Source organism: Thalassophryne amazonica, chromosome 4, assembly GCF_902500255.1.
Source record: "Thalassophryne amazonica chromosome 4, fThaAma1.1, whole genome shotgun sequence".
Lineage (NCBI taxonomy): Eukaryota > Metazoa > Chordata > Actinopteri > Batrachoidiformes > Batrachoididae > Thalassophryne > Thalassophryne amazonica.
Genome location: NC_047106.1, coordinates 118635847 through 118651217, shown reverse-complemented (window position 1 = coordinate 118651217; position 15371 = coordinate 118635847). Strand labels below are relative to the sequence as shown.

At 42.6% G+C, this 15371-nt stretch overlaps 1 protein-coding gene across 2 annotated transcripts in view; it reads left to right on the top strand.

The window, feature by feature from the left end:
* Window positions 1–12749, top strand: part of LOC117508667 (transcriptional coactivator YAP1-like) — a 51130-nt gene extending 38381 nt beyond the window's left edge. For both annotated transcript variants that reach the window (XM_034168477.1, XM_034168476.1), the window contains one exon: window positions 12630–12749. In XM_034168477.1, coding sequence (XP_034024368.1) covers window positions 12630–12735 — 106 coding nt within the window. In that variant the 3' untranslated portion in view covers window positions 12736–12749. The remainder of the gene's footprint in view (window positions 1–12629) is intronic.
* Window positions 12750–15371: the final 2622 nt, after the last annotated feature.

The following is a 15371-nucleotide window of genomic DNA, read 5'->3' as shown; positions in this document are numbered from 1 at the left end:
GTGCTGGGTTGTATTTTGTGTGCACGTTAATGCGGACAGCCTTGAAAAGTAGTTGTTAATTTCTATTTGACTGGCCTTTCATCAACCATAAACTGCTCAAGAACCTAAAAATCTGTTGAAACTTCAAAGTTTCTTTTTTTTTAAACTTTTCTAAAAGCATGAACTGATCACTGATGTTTATGCAGTGATATAAAAGTAATACATTTTGATGCAGCTATTTCCATATTATTATCACTTCTACCACACTCCACTCTCTGATCACAGAACCTCCGGGTTCACAACGCTGTTGATAAAATTTCCTCTTTGTCTTTACGGTTCTTCACAAAGATTTTTATATGCTCACAGCCCCGGCTGAACGGTCTGTTCACTGTGAGAAATGCTGTGTATTTAGGTTCAGTATCTATTAACCAGAGGTGGGACGAAGTCACCATCAAGTCACTCTCAAGTCATGAATTAGCAAGTCTCAAGTCAAGTCATAATGAGCACCAGTTGTTTGCAAGCTGACTTGAGCCTGGACTGGGATTTGCAGATTGATGATTTGAGAATGACTTGACAATGACTTCGTCCCACCTCTGCTATTAACACTCCCGAACTTTTTTATAGTCTCAGTCCGTTTACTTGAAACGGACTGAGATGACCCTCATACCAGATTTGCACATTCGCTTCTGCACATGTACATGCTATCTGCGCATGCATGAAAAACAGGAAGTTTGTTCTGTACTGAGTTTACCCTTTCTGTGTGTGGAAAGGACTGAGAGCTGGTTTCAATTTATGGAGAAAAATAACCCGCCTGTAAGCCTGATTTTTGTCCGTGCACAGAAAACAAACTCCCCGGTTTTCATGCAGGAGCAGCTAGTGAATATACAAATCTGGTATGGGGTCATCTCAGTATGTGACACTGGGTACATGGATTCAGTGTTGACTCCCGGCCAGATGGTGGCGTAATGCAAAAGTATTGTGGCTACTTAGCATGCTTTTGTCTGAGAATACTTTGTCTTAGCATACTTTTGTCTGAGATGATAGTACCTAATGCCTTATATGTATGAGTGGCATGCAAAAATTAGATTTTTATTTTTACTTGTCATGATCATTCTTTCATTCAGCAGGGGTGGTGGCCAAGTAGTTAATGCGCTTGGTTTCAGTTCGGAAGGTTCTGGGTTCAAATCCTACCCCTGCCACATTTCTCCATGTAATGTGGAGTTGCGTCAGGAAGGGCATCCGGCGTAAAACCTGTGCCAAATCAACATGCAGATCCACCTTGGATTTGCTGTGGCGACCCCGAGTGCAAACAAGGGAGCAGCCGAAGGGACTTACTATGATCATTCTGTCATTCACATACCTGCGAATGTCTTTCAGTGGCTGCCTCTGTGCCACAAATGTGTGCAAACCTGACCTTTCACAAACAAACTGTGATTGGCTAATGATGAAATTAACAGACTTCCTTGTTATACATCCGCGTATATCCAGGTTAGTGCATGCGCATAACACATTGTGACCCTAAAGGTGCCTTGACACTTGCACACATTTGGCTCCGCACTTCCGCACAATTTGTCGTGACAATGCCACCCACTGTGTTTCCAGCTGGATGCCGCGCTTTGTGCTGCTGGATGATGTGTATATAAAATAATTATTTCGCAGTGGATTAATCATTTTATCTCAAAATTTGGCTGATGAAAACACCTCTAATCACTTCCAGAATCACAGAGGACTGTTTCAACAGCAACTTTTTTCTCTCTCTCTTTCCTGCTCTTCATGAGGTGGAGAATGCACTTGGAATAGTCTAATAGGCAAGGTTGGGTAGGATTATTTTGAAAGAATACATGTGGATTACATGTATGTATGTACATACATTTGGATTACTTGTAATCTGATTATTTTTGGATTACATTTCAAAGTAATCCTACCCAACCTTGCTGATAAGTAATTATTTGTCATGGCTTGGTAAAACAGTTGCATGTTAATTCCTTCTTATGAGTAGCTGCAAAACTATGTTTATGATAGATTTAACATTTTGTTATAATCGATCAGATGAGCTGCGCTGTGATGCGGTGCGCTGACGCAATCACTCGCATTCACACAGTGTTTTTTAAAAATTTTTGCGCAATGTTCACGTGAAGTTCACATAATTAATGCCTGACAGAGATTTTTAACATTTCAAAATTTTCTTTGCCCACTTGCACAAAGCTGTGCACAGTTAACAATGGTTCACAACAGTTTGCAATGAGTTTACTGTCCTGCACGGCAGATTGTGTGCAAGTGTGTGGGTCAAATTCATGCAAGGCACCTCTACTGTGATAAGTGCTATTGGAACTTGTCAGGCCTTTTTTTCCATCCATATGCATGCTCGTCACCTCACATTATGCTAGTCGTAGGTCTAAATGTGATCGTCTTATATCGTGCTAACACAGTGATCTAAGATGTTGACTGGATGTCTTAGAATCCTTATATATTGCTGAAATCACTTTGTGGTTACTTACGAATGGCAGGGTGAGGCTAATTACATGCACAGTGAAAAACACAACAGCCATGTGGCATTTTTTCCTTCATGTAGGTGACTGGACCAGGTCACATCCCTGTAAGACCTGGCTGTGGCAGGGAGACATTGAAACACCATTCTTGTTGTCATGAACCTGCATCCTAGAAAGTCATCGTCTATAACTATGACAAACCAGCGTATGAAGGTCACAGTTTTCCACAGATTGAGATTGAAATTTGCCAGGCTTGTAGCATGTGATTTGTTCTAAAGTAAAAGTAGCACAGCCATATGATAGCTTTAGAACAACTATAACACCTATGGAAAACCTCCCGATGATGTCACTGCCTATATAATAATGTTATGGGCTCAATGAAAATACAAGGATAACTAAAGCATGTGAAAGGTCATGTGTAAAAACAAAATAAAACAAAAAAAGGTTTTTGAATATGATGAAAATTCAGCACCAGTTAAACATACAGTGTCAGAATATCCTGGCTTACCATGGGCCTCCTTATGGAACTTCTTAAGTTTTCTATTGTAAAAGAAAAGATCCACACTGTGAGCTTCCCGGATGTACATCCAAGAAAGTGAATGCAGGACTTTATTTTGGCAGCTAGGTTGACCTGTGTAATTGGCAACAAAGACCCAAAGCTGTTTTGAGAGGTGATGGATGCAGCATTATGCACCTGGCATGTATGTTTAGATCTTTCAAACACTCACAATTGGCACAATATAACTAAATTCAGTGCAACATGCTCAAGAAATATTAATATTGCCTCGTTGAATGGAACATTCCAGCTGTCAGCTCATGAAATATTCGTACCATTGAAAGAATGAAAAAAACATTCATTATTTGTTTTATATAACGGCTAAATAGATCCTTGTCATTTGATATTTTATAAACAACAGAAAAGGACTTACATTTTGGTGTTCATCACTGGTGTTGTGACGTCAACAATCCAATATGAACTTTTAAATAGGAGTCCAAAATTGTTCTCAGTCAACTTGGAAAAACAGTTAGATAGTTCAAAAATAATTCCGATGTTGTCCGTGATGTCGTGCACTGACTTCGTGTACTTCAAACGAAAATAAAAAAAGACTGTGTGTATTTCTTCTGTCCAGAGAAAATCATGTCAGAAATTAGTCCAGCTTTCATCCTAACAGCTCCTCATGCCTCCAGACAGCTTACAGCATATCAAATTTCTTTATTTATTTTGTATGTGTTAAAAGAATTAGCGCCGTCAGTCAAATTGTCGTCCGTCAGCAAAACAAACTCCGCCGTGTTTAGCTAAACGCTGCCCCCACTATTGGGCGGTGGTCACAACGTGTAATGGTATAAAACATATGGACGTATGGAGTAAATGGAACTAAATTGCACACTAAATGCAACGCAACACATTGGGACGAATAATCCATGTCATGTGACCTACAAATAATGGACTGCATTTATATAGCGCTTTTCCATCTGCATCAGACGCTCAAAGCGCTTTACAAATAATGCCCTCACATGTGAGGGTGCTGCCATGCAAGGCGCCCACTACACACCGGGAGCAATAGGGGATTAAAGACCTTGCCCAAGATTTGAACTGAGGATCTTCTGGTCTCAAGCCCAACACCTTAACCACTAGACCATCACCACCCCTAAGAATACAAAGCACCAATCAAATGACATGGATCTACTCAGCTGTTATATAATGTTTTCTGAATGACAATACTACACATAAACATCAGATGAATTGAAAGCTGTTGAAGAAGCAACATTTTGGTTTCTACGCAGTTGTAAACCTTTTCGAAGATGTTTGTCAGGGTTAACGTATTGGCTGGTGTCACAATGCAATCCACCACCAGAACAGTAGGGGCTTGATGTTTTTCATGGAGACTGGCCTACTATCCCGTGACGTCTATGGTCGTGAAAGTTGTTGATTGTGATACTGGTAAAGTGAGATTCCGGAAATGATGCAGTTAGTGGACCAATCACAGCCCTTGCTGTCACCCTCATCTTGATGTGGGAGGTGCGTATTATGCTACAAGAGAGGCTCGGAGGGGTTTCACAACGACGCGAGGGCTCTATGTGGATATGGAGTTGCGGATACAGAGTAGCATAAATTGGGCGTTGGGGGAGGGTGAGGTGATCGCCCTGCTGAGCTTGCTGTGGTGTTAAAGACATGTAAAGACAACACCAAGCAGTTGTGACTGGAGGTTACAGATCATCAGCAGTTCCTTACAGCAACTGGTGGCCCCCCAGCCATCCCAACAGTTGCCATGACATTGTGTTGTATGTTTGGCCTACGTGAGGGGTTATATAGCTGTGGCCACAGAGCGTTTGGGGATAAGGGAATGGATGATCTTTTAGTTTTAAAAGCTGGTGATTAATTACTGGCTCTGGGTAACTCATTTACCAGTTCACTCAGTTTTCCCACATAAAGCCATGAAAGTTAACTTTGAATACAGTGCGGCGTAGACCTGATCTTATCGCATTGTTGATTATTCTCAGTTGTTTCTTTAAACTGAAGAGTTTCCTTTCTTGGTGTGTTTGCTAGAAAATTCAATATTTGTATTTAATCTGAGGCACAAGAATCAATAGTCCTTCTTTCTGAACATTAAAACATGAAGGTGTGGAAAGTAAAGTATTCATAATCAGCTCTCTGTGGGCGTTTTGAGGTTGTATCTTTCCACTCCTGTACTCCAGTACAAGCGTTTGTGTTCAGTTTTGGTGTACCGGGATGTGCAGGCCTCTCATTTACGATAAGCCCTCCCTGTGCTTCTCTCCATCTCCCCGTTACGTCTCTCCTCCCCTGTTCTCCCCTCCCCTTTATAATAAATGTCATAGTTTCCAGAGTGGGAAGAAGGCCGCAGAGGGGGCAGGGCGGGCGTTCAGAGCGGAGCAGGACCACAGCAACTCAGGCAGCCAATGAAATAAAGAGGGATTGCTTCCGTAGTTGTTTTTTTTCCTCTTTCACTCTTTTTTCCTTTTCTGTCGTTGTCTCACCCCGCTCCCTGTGACCCTCTTTCTTAAGGGGGCTACTCCAGTCTGAGCAGTTCCAGCTATTTTGCTGGGTTTGTGGTGTTTGTGTGAGGGCTGGGGGGGGCGCAGGGGGGGCGAGGAGGAGGGGTCGATGGGGGGGATTTGGCAGCTCCTTTGATCAGTAAAGCATAAACAAGAGGGGGTTTCAAAATGGGTCGCATTGTGTGGGAGGGGGGAGTGCTGAGTCAGGCCCTCTCGCTCTTCGGCCTGGGACACAGTGCAGACGGGCAGGCTGGGATTACCGCAGAGGCCAAGAGAAACTCGCCGAATCTCTCGCTTCACCCAGCTGTTCCAAAATATGGCCTCATGGCACTTTGGGATCAAATTAACAGCATGCTATGAAGAAGTGCAGTGGCTGGGATGCTGAAGAACATGATTACTGTACAGCAGAACTGACAGACACAACAGCCCTTGTATTATTATCAGCGGCACGGTGGCTTAGAGGTTAGCACTGGTGCCTCACAGCAAGAAAGTCGTGGGATCGCTTCCCGCCCTTTGTTTGTGGAGTTTGCATGTTCTCCCCGTGTTTGCATGGGTTTCCTTCAGGCACTCCGATTTCCTCCCACAAGCAAAAGCAAAAAAAGCATGCTTATTTATTTAGGGCAGGGGTGGGCAATCATGTGCCATAAAGGGCCGAGACACTGCAGGTTTTCCGTGCAACCAGTCACCTCAGCAGGTGATTTCATTAATGATCAGGTGTCTCAGCAGGTGATTTCATTGACAACCATGTGTTTATGTTCAGAGGAGAAGCTCATCAGCAACCCACCTGCTGAGGTGAATGGTTGCATGGAAAACCTGCAGTGTCTCAGCCCTCAATGCCCACCCCTGATTTAGGGTCTGCTCCTTTCTCTGCCCCTGACCGAGGAAGGGTCTCTACATCTAGAGTTGGTCTCCAGGCACTGGACTGTGGCTGCCCACTGCTCCTAGTGGTTGGATTGTGTCTAACTGTAATTAGGATGGGTTAAGTGCAGAGGACAAATGTTGTTGTATGTATGTACAATGATAATAAAAGCTGTATTCTATTCTTATTATTGTCCATCCATCCATTTTCTATTCCTGATACTCCAGTCAAGGGTCACAAGGGGGCTGGAACCTATTTCAGCAGTCTTGGGGCATGAGGTGGGGTACACCCTGGACAGGACACCAGTCTGTTTCAGGGACACATATAGACAAACACACACATTCACACCCGCATGCACACCTACGGACAATGAAAAGTTGCCAGTTCACCTAATCTGCATGTCTTTGGATGTGGGAGGAAGCCGGAGCACCTGGAGATAACCCACGCAAACACGGGGTGAATATGCAAACTCCTTTATTATATTATTATTATTGTATTTTTCGGGGGGGGTGGGGGGCTCATGATTTTATTGAATTTACAACAAATGGGTAAATACAATACAGTGTTGAAAGGGAAATGGCAAAACAGGTAGAGAATATATATACCAGTCAAAGTTTGGACGACTTTACCATACAGCACGTCCGAAACATTGACTCCAATGTGAACAGCATGAGATAATGAAATGACATAACACAACATACATCTAAAGTTACATTTTTGCATAAAAACATGCCCGGATTAGTGTTTGTGTGAGGTGAGGGGGGGTGTCTGAAAATGGATGGCTTGGGAAAAAAGAACAATTGAATTGTGGAGTTTAGGTCGTAGCTCAGTCTGTGCCTTTGTCAAGCAGGTGAAAGCTTTGTAAATGTGGCGCCAGATTGTTAAAGCCCCTGACACTCCACAGTGTCCGAGCTGCTTCCAGGAAAAAGGACCCCCTGCATTGAGCCCTGGGACTGACCCTCCCTCAATAGAAAGGGTCCTCCTTGGGAGAGGAGGGCTTCCTGTATTAGCTTTCCATCTTAATCAAGCAACAAGTACCAACAAAGCACTAATTATCAATGCCTTCACAGAATGGAACACAATGCTCCCTCCCCTGTTCTCCACTCCCGTCTCGGCAAAGACGATCCATAAAATAGATGGACCAACATTGTCTGATGTTACAATAGTTGTTTTGCAAGCAGTCATCTTTCAGGAACAAGACTTTAAAAAGTTATACAGGTAGATGTGACCAATTTATTTTAATCTAATTAGCTATTTACTGATTATTACCTCTGTCAAGTTGGTTATGTTTTTGCTTGCGTCTCTTTGTCAGTTGTCTTGTAAGAACTATTATAATTAGATTAATGAGCTGTTTTACACTGAATGTGGTGAGAATGTTGGGTGTAGTGTGGAATTAACAAGAATTTTTGTGGCTCTGCAACAAAAGATTGAACGACTAGTTCTCAGAACAAAAAGTTCCCTGTTCAAGAGCGTACGTGCCCGTTCTCCATATAATTTTGAAGTGCATCAGGAAGAGCATCCGGTCTGAAACATTTGCCTAATCAACATGCAGATTCATATCACATCTACTGTGGTGACCCCAAGCAAAAAGGGAGAAGCCAAAACAACTATTTTAAGCTGTTGTGTTTTTACATCTACATTATGTGTCGGTGATATAGACTGAAAATGATATCATGATATTTCATTGGTAGTTTTTACATTAATGATATGTGACAATGTAAAAATAGTACCATTCATCACATTCATCTGTGGCAAAAGTCTACAACTCCCTTTACACAGGGACGAGATCTGTCCAGTCATCCTTGCGTGGTCATGAAATCCTGTTGAATGCCGTATGATGCCAAAGCGGTGCTCAGCTGCTGCTAGGACCTCAGAGGGTCCTCTCGGTATCCTCTCACAAACCTCCATGATTGTAATGGTCGCCGTGAACCATGAAGCTGCAGCTGATTTCAGCAGGAGAGTGCAAAACCTGGAAGATGCACAAATACCACACAGGCCATGCAAAAAGCTCACAGAGCACCCCATGACTGCCAGACGGGCACCCAATGACTGAGGCAACAGCAGATCGTCTGCTGTAACGTAATCGGCGTAATGTGAGTTTGGACTTGGAAAAAAAACCTCAATATCATTTCAATATCACAGCCAACAGGCGGGCAATGATCAGGTCTGTGTGCCATGATTTTTATGAATAAAGTTCATTTTATAAAGCACAAAATGATTTCCTTGTCAGATGATGTCTGTGGAGTTTGTCAGAAACGTTTGTGCGTGTTCAAATCTGAGCAGAGATCAGGCGGAGAGATTTGTCTTATGTTTTCCTCCAGCTGATGGTTCATTCTGAGCTTATGAAAGCTCCATTGTCAATCCAGCACAAGCGGACATGGAGCTCAGCTGTCATCAAAGCGCACATCACGTCAGACATGTCAGACAAGCAAGCGCACATCACGTCAGACATGTCAGACAAGCAATCAGTGTTATGATTACAACATACGACAAAACATCCATCTCTCTCTCCCACTCCAAATCCAGCATATATGTAAAAAAGCAACAGTTCTTTGTGGAAATATGATGCCATCTTTGACACTCAATCTCCACGTGGGACAATAACATGCACAAGGGCCGCTACAGCAGTTACACAGAAAGGTGTTTTTTTTGTTTACCTCCGCGGATTGGGCATGTTCACGACAGACTCACAACGGCCTTTGTCCGTGTAAAGGGGGCTTACCAGCTTCCTTCATGAATTTGTGTGAGGCAGAGATGAATGTTTCCGTTATTGAAACCTCGACAAGGAGCAGTCAAAACCAGAAAATATTTGTCTTTAAGGGACCAAAGATCACTGGAGTGGAAAGGGAGAGGGGAAAAACCTCAAGCACTTATGTGTTATATGTGTGATATGTTATTGTGTGTGTATTGTATATAATCCCTTCCCACATTGTACTTTGATTGGTCAATTCTTCGCTGAATAAATCAAAAATTTTGTTGACACATACGTCAGAGCAAACAAATCTGTCAGAGCAAACAAATCTGTTCTATGCTCAATAAATTGTATTTCAGTGTTTGTTATTGTCCACATACACATTAATAAAGGTCTTCACTCTGTCATTCTCAGTTAGTGTGTGTGCTCAACTCAGCACAGTACGCCACCTAATCAAATGTGGGAAGTAATTTAATGAACTGCTCAAAATAAAGAAATAAACAATAAAATAAATATGTAATAAATTAAATCTCGTCCACGCATAGTAATCGTGTTATATTGATATTTTCTCACTCACTCCGGACCTCTGCATGGAGCACAGATGGGAGAACCTGCTGCATAGCTCCCGCCATCTTCCTCTGCTGGCTTCCCAGTTTCCCAAAATCACATGAGGTCCCACGTTATTGTCCAGCAAATGTTTTGTAGAAACACGGATAATAACTTGAACACAAATAACACAATAATAAATACCTACACTCGCAATGAATAACACAGAATCCTGCCTGACTGGATTATGGGATCCGATGTACCACGAGATGTGACAGTATTTTATTTTATTTTAATATTTTATTAAAGCAGAATTTTTAAATCATGCACAATGTTTTGTGGCTCTCCTTAAAACAGTGCTTTATACAATTGAGATTTAACATACTTGGAGAAATAAAAAATGGTCGGAAGTCCTCTTTGCAACAATTTAAACAAGCACTGTTTACCTACATTCTGTGATTGTAATGGGGTTTAACGGCCCACACAGAGTTTGAGCCCAGGTCCTATTGATGGTCACTTTAATCTGCCCCCTGACAACTCCACATGAACAATTATAAATGTCCACCTACCACATAGACTGTATTAAAGCAAAGCAGAGTTCAGACAGTCACAGAGAGGTGGAGCGTAGCCTGCAGACACCAGGCAATACTGTTTGATCCCGTACTGAAAACAGAATAGACCTGTGTTTCAGCTGTAGTGTTGTTTTTTTGTTTTTTAAAGTGGATTACATTTGAATTTGTGGATTGTTAAATTTTGACTGTGCATACGAGGTCTGTTAGAAAAGTATCTGACCTTTTTATTTTTTGCAAAAACCTGATGGATTTGAATCATGTGTGCTTGCATGAGCCAACCTTGAACCTTCGTGCGCATGCGTGAATTTTTTCATGCCTGTCGATTGCGTCATTTGCTGGCAAGCAGCCTTTGTGTGAGGTGTGTGTAGTGCTCTTAGCGGATTTTCATTGCAAGGAAAATGGCGGAACGACTGGAGCAGCGCTACTGCATCAAATTTTGCCAGAAACTGGGCGACAGCCAGGTGGAAACCATTCGGAAGATTCAGACGGCTTTCGGTGATGATCCTATGGCATCACACAGATTAAGGAGCGGACAACCAGTTTAAGATGTCCGCACAACGGTGGAGAGCGAGCCACGCTCCAGTCGGCCATCAGCATGCCGAAATGACCAGATCATTTCCAAAGTGAACGCTGTGTGACTATCCGAGAAATTGCGGAAGAGATGGACATCAGCACTTTTTTGGCACATTCCACTGTGACAGAAGATTTGGCCATGAAAAGAGTGGCGGTGAAATTCATGCCGAAGCTGCTGACGGCGGAGCAAAAGTGCCTGTTATGTGTCGGACGCAGCTCGGAGAACCGACCAGCGTTTGAAGGACCCAGTATGAAATAAGCAGAGCACGGTACAAAGGCTAACTGATACATAACAGTGATACAAAAATAACAGAAAGTGCGGTCTGGCGTGGTGCGCTCCCAGCAGCGCTAATGGTCCGGAGCCAGAAGCTGTTCGGACCCAAGGACCCCGCCGACACCCCCCAGGTGGCCGCAACAAACCGAGTCTGTGAAAGAAGGAACCATTATGTGAGTCCACACTCTACACACAGAGAGAACACTTAAAGGTGTACAAACAGCAAACACTTCCTGGCTTGATTACTAATCAACTTCCCAACCTGCAGGCATGGAACATCCAGTTCACATAACTCCACTGCAGTGGAAGCCGATACATGACTAACATACAGCTCAATATAAAAAGGTGTGAGGGACACCACATTTACTGACTGTATAAATGTTAGTCACAAAATCTAACGTACCTCAGGAAGTGTGCTGACGAGCGTGAGACCTCACCCCCTCCTCTTTCACAGACTGTGCATCAAACCCTGGACGTTCTCTGCATCCACTGATGATGAGATGGCTCCCGAGACGACGATCTCACCCGTCTGGTCACAAGGTCGAGTCTCTGGCAAATACACACTGTATACTCCAGTCTTAAATGCCACCATGTTCCAATCCATATAGATGCACCTCAGCTGTGAGTCCTGACGAGCCGCAGGTGATCAGGGTGAGGTCCTGATAACCTCAGCAACACAGCCACTCAGTCCCAAATGCAAGCCACCTGGAAGGAAAAACAAAAGACAGAAACAAAAAGGCAGCCAGGCCCCCCAGCCATACAACAGTGCCTTCGTGTTGAAGTCTCTCAGGACATGCTGGACTCCGAAAAATGATGCCCACCTCTTCCACAATTTCTCGGATAGTCACACGACTGAAAAGCCACCGAAAGCCGTCTGAATCTTCTGAATGGGTTCTACCTGGCTGTCACCCAGTTTCTGGCAAAATTTGATGCAGTAGCGCTGCTCCAGTTGTTCCGTCATTTTCCTTGCAATGAAAATCCGCCAACCACACAGCACACGTCCTCACACAAAGTCTGCTTACCAGCAACTGACGCAATCGACAGGCATGAAAAAATTCACGCATGCGCACGGAAGGTTCAAGGTTGGCTGATGCAAGCACACATGATTCAAAATCCATCAGGTTTTTGCAAAAAATAAAAAGGTCGGATACTTTTCTAACAGACCTCGTATTTCCATTTGTTCTTTTGAATCAATGTGTTGTTAATTATTCATTCCATTGCGGCTAACTGACACTTTTGACACAGCTGACAAGGTTTTTCAACCCCAGCAGAGAGAACCCTGGAGTCTGTATAGTCAGCAGGGCTGAAGATGGGGAGGTACTGGCCTTGTACCATACAGACTCCAGTGAGTGCCATTGTCTTTTAAATCCAAGTAAATGCACCCTTGTTTAAAACGTAGGCACTACATTTTGAATCTTTACCAATAAAATAAATGCCTGTGTGACCTAAAGTAATATAACCTCTCGTACCAATTATGGAAACAACGCACATCGATTAAAACACTGATCATCTCATATATGTCCTGTTGTTTTCCACAGTATGGCCCCAAGGTTTTGAATTTTCAAACATTTCCTGACGTATGTACATTGATGCTTTTTCTAACTTGTTGGTTTATATTGTCTCTTCACAGCCACATTGATCAGACCACCACTTGGCAGGATCCTCGCAAGACCCTACTCCAGATGAACCAGAGCGCACCGGCCAGTACTGTGCCAGTCCAGCAACAAACCTTATGAATCCTGCAAGTGGTGTGTACTGTTGATTTCGTTCATTACATTCTTAGTATCAAGAACCCCCAAGCCTGTATTTCAAGTAATTTCATAATGTAGATACTTTTCCATGAGTAAACCATGTGTTTAATTTAGTCAGGTCGAACATTTGGGCTCAGAATCTGGTTCTGAGTTTCACACAGCATACAGTAGAATTTCAGTGATACAGTAAATGTCAGAGCAGTCAAGTCTAGTTCTTACATGTCACTGAGACTCTGTGTGTCTGAGTTCTGTCCATGCAGTTGGAATTTGCCCTAGGTGAGGTAAGATGAAGATAGAACGTGACAGGTCCTGTCTGACATGTTTGGGAGCTGCCGTGCTCACAGATTGGAGAGCACACATGAAGTACATCTGTAGTGTCAGAACATCATCAGCAAATATCGGTTAATCGGAATTTTCATTTTCGTAACATTTGGAAAGAACAATAATATCTGTTTGTTTTCTGTGTGTAATATTGTGCTCTAGAATATGTTATTTTAGTGAACAGCAAATCAAAATCATAAAACCTTTATAGAGCAAATTCAAAAATATCCCCTTTATATACTGAAACTCTCTACAGCATTACCTAAATTAAATAAACATATAACACAAATGCCGGCTTGTAATTCCTTAATTTTTCTGTGTAACGCAACCTAAATAATTCCTGTTACAACTAATTACATTAGTCAGCTCGGGGGATGGATCACTGAACATATTCAGAGTCAGAGTTGCTTTTAGAGTCGAGTTTCAGTCAGTTTTAAGAATGGAAAGAGTGCGGCTTTGTATTGTAAAGCAGCCTAGAGGAGGCTCTCTGTATAAACTTGACTGTGCATGATGCAGATTTCTGAGTGAAGGCACTAAGACACCCATGACACCCGTGGAGGAGTTTCAGGTTTCAGTAGGTGTAAATGGATAGACTGTACATACAGCGTTTGTTTGTTGCTTCACAAATCATGGCTTTATTATCCCTCAGCACGGAGTGGCACACATGGAAATATGACACTACAGACGTGGCGCTTTCCCCTGAACGTGATTAAGCATGCAGGTGCCTCAGTGTGTCGAAGACCCCAATAACTGCATGAGACCAAACTATGGGGATGCCCATGTATCACCTGGCTGTGGCAGACAGATGGATACGTTTAGGAGATTGAGTTGGCCCCTTGGTCTGCCTGGGTGATTGCAAATTGAGAATCAGGGAACTGTGGAGAGGTGCGACTACGGAGCACTCCCACATTTCTCTAGAGCTGATCTGATGGGAGTGGAAAGAGGAATGGCTTGGTTTTTCTGAATGTTTATTCGTTTCTTTGTCCATGCCATGCTTCCATCCAAATTGAAAAAGCCATACAACGTAAACTGCTGAACACAATCCGTTAAAAATGAGGTGTTTTTTTTTTAAATAACCTGTCTGAAATGTGCTTGAAAAATACGTTTGTGTGCATATTTCTCAGAGCATTATAGCCAGTGTTTCATATTTTTTATGGTCCTCAAAGTAGTTCATTCATTATTACTGCAGACAGCAGCAATAGGACAAACTACACCATTAACTGCTGAATGAAGTATGAAGAAATGCACAGGTGGAATGTTACACAAAAGGCTGCACAAGTGTGTCATTTAGAATGACACACCCAAGTGGAAACCTCCTGTACTGACGAATGAAGCCAAAGCGGAGGTGCCAAAACCTGCACTTCCTTGAATGGCCAATTGAGGCTGACTCATGAAGCGAGTCAGTCCCTAAAACCTGGTACAAAAGCAGTTTTGGTTTTTATAGCTAGTTTCTCCATTCTTAACAACCGTACAAGGGTGAACTTTTATTTAATTCATCAGTTTCAGTTATTTTATGGCATAAAGTTGTGAATAATGTAGGGAATGGTCACGTTGAGTGACAGCTAGTGCACCTCGCTACTGTGCACTCAACCTTGTTTGCCCTTTCTGAGTATTTTATTTCAAATATCTGCGTTAATATATCTTATTATGCAGTTAATTGTGTTAACAGCCCATCTAAGAAGTGTCAGTCAGTCAACTTTTATTTGTATAGATCTTTACACGCTCTTATATGGTTCTGTGTGCTGTCATTATTTTGTCCTTACACATTTTTGTTGATTTAGTGCACATATGTCCAGCATGTGACTGCTGCTGCTGTGTGAGTACGACGTGGTATCACACCTCTCACCTCCTCGTACTGTGTTCGTGCACGCGCACATGAGCATACATGAAACCATCGCCGCGTGATAGTTCATGCCTGTCCGACCATGTGTCCCTCCCGACACGGGTGGGATTTTTCGCGGTTTGCCAGTTCAGTTTTTATCGCCTTTTTTGGCCGGTTTCTGCTTTTTCATCCAACTTTGTGTTATGTATGAAGGTGTCCTTATATTTATAGCTGGCATTAAAATGTGTCTTGTATCCAGATTGGACCTAGATATGTTTTTAACCTGATTGCATTTCCACCTGGTATTAGTATGTATCTGCATTGACCACTTGGAATCCAATTAAGATCTGTGTTTAATGTAAGTAAAAAAACAAACAATGATAGTTGCACGATTGTGTTTTTTGAAATGATAGAAGAAACTGTCTGCAATAGCTGAAATATCAGAGACAAATGGAAAATAAATTGTTGATTTACATAG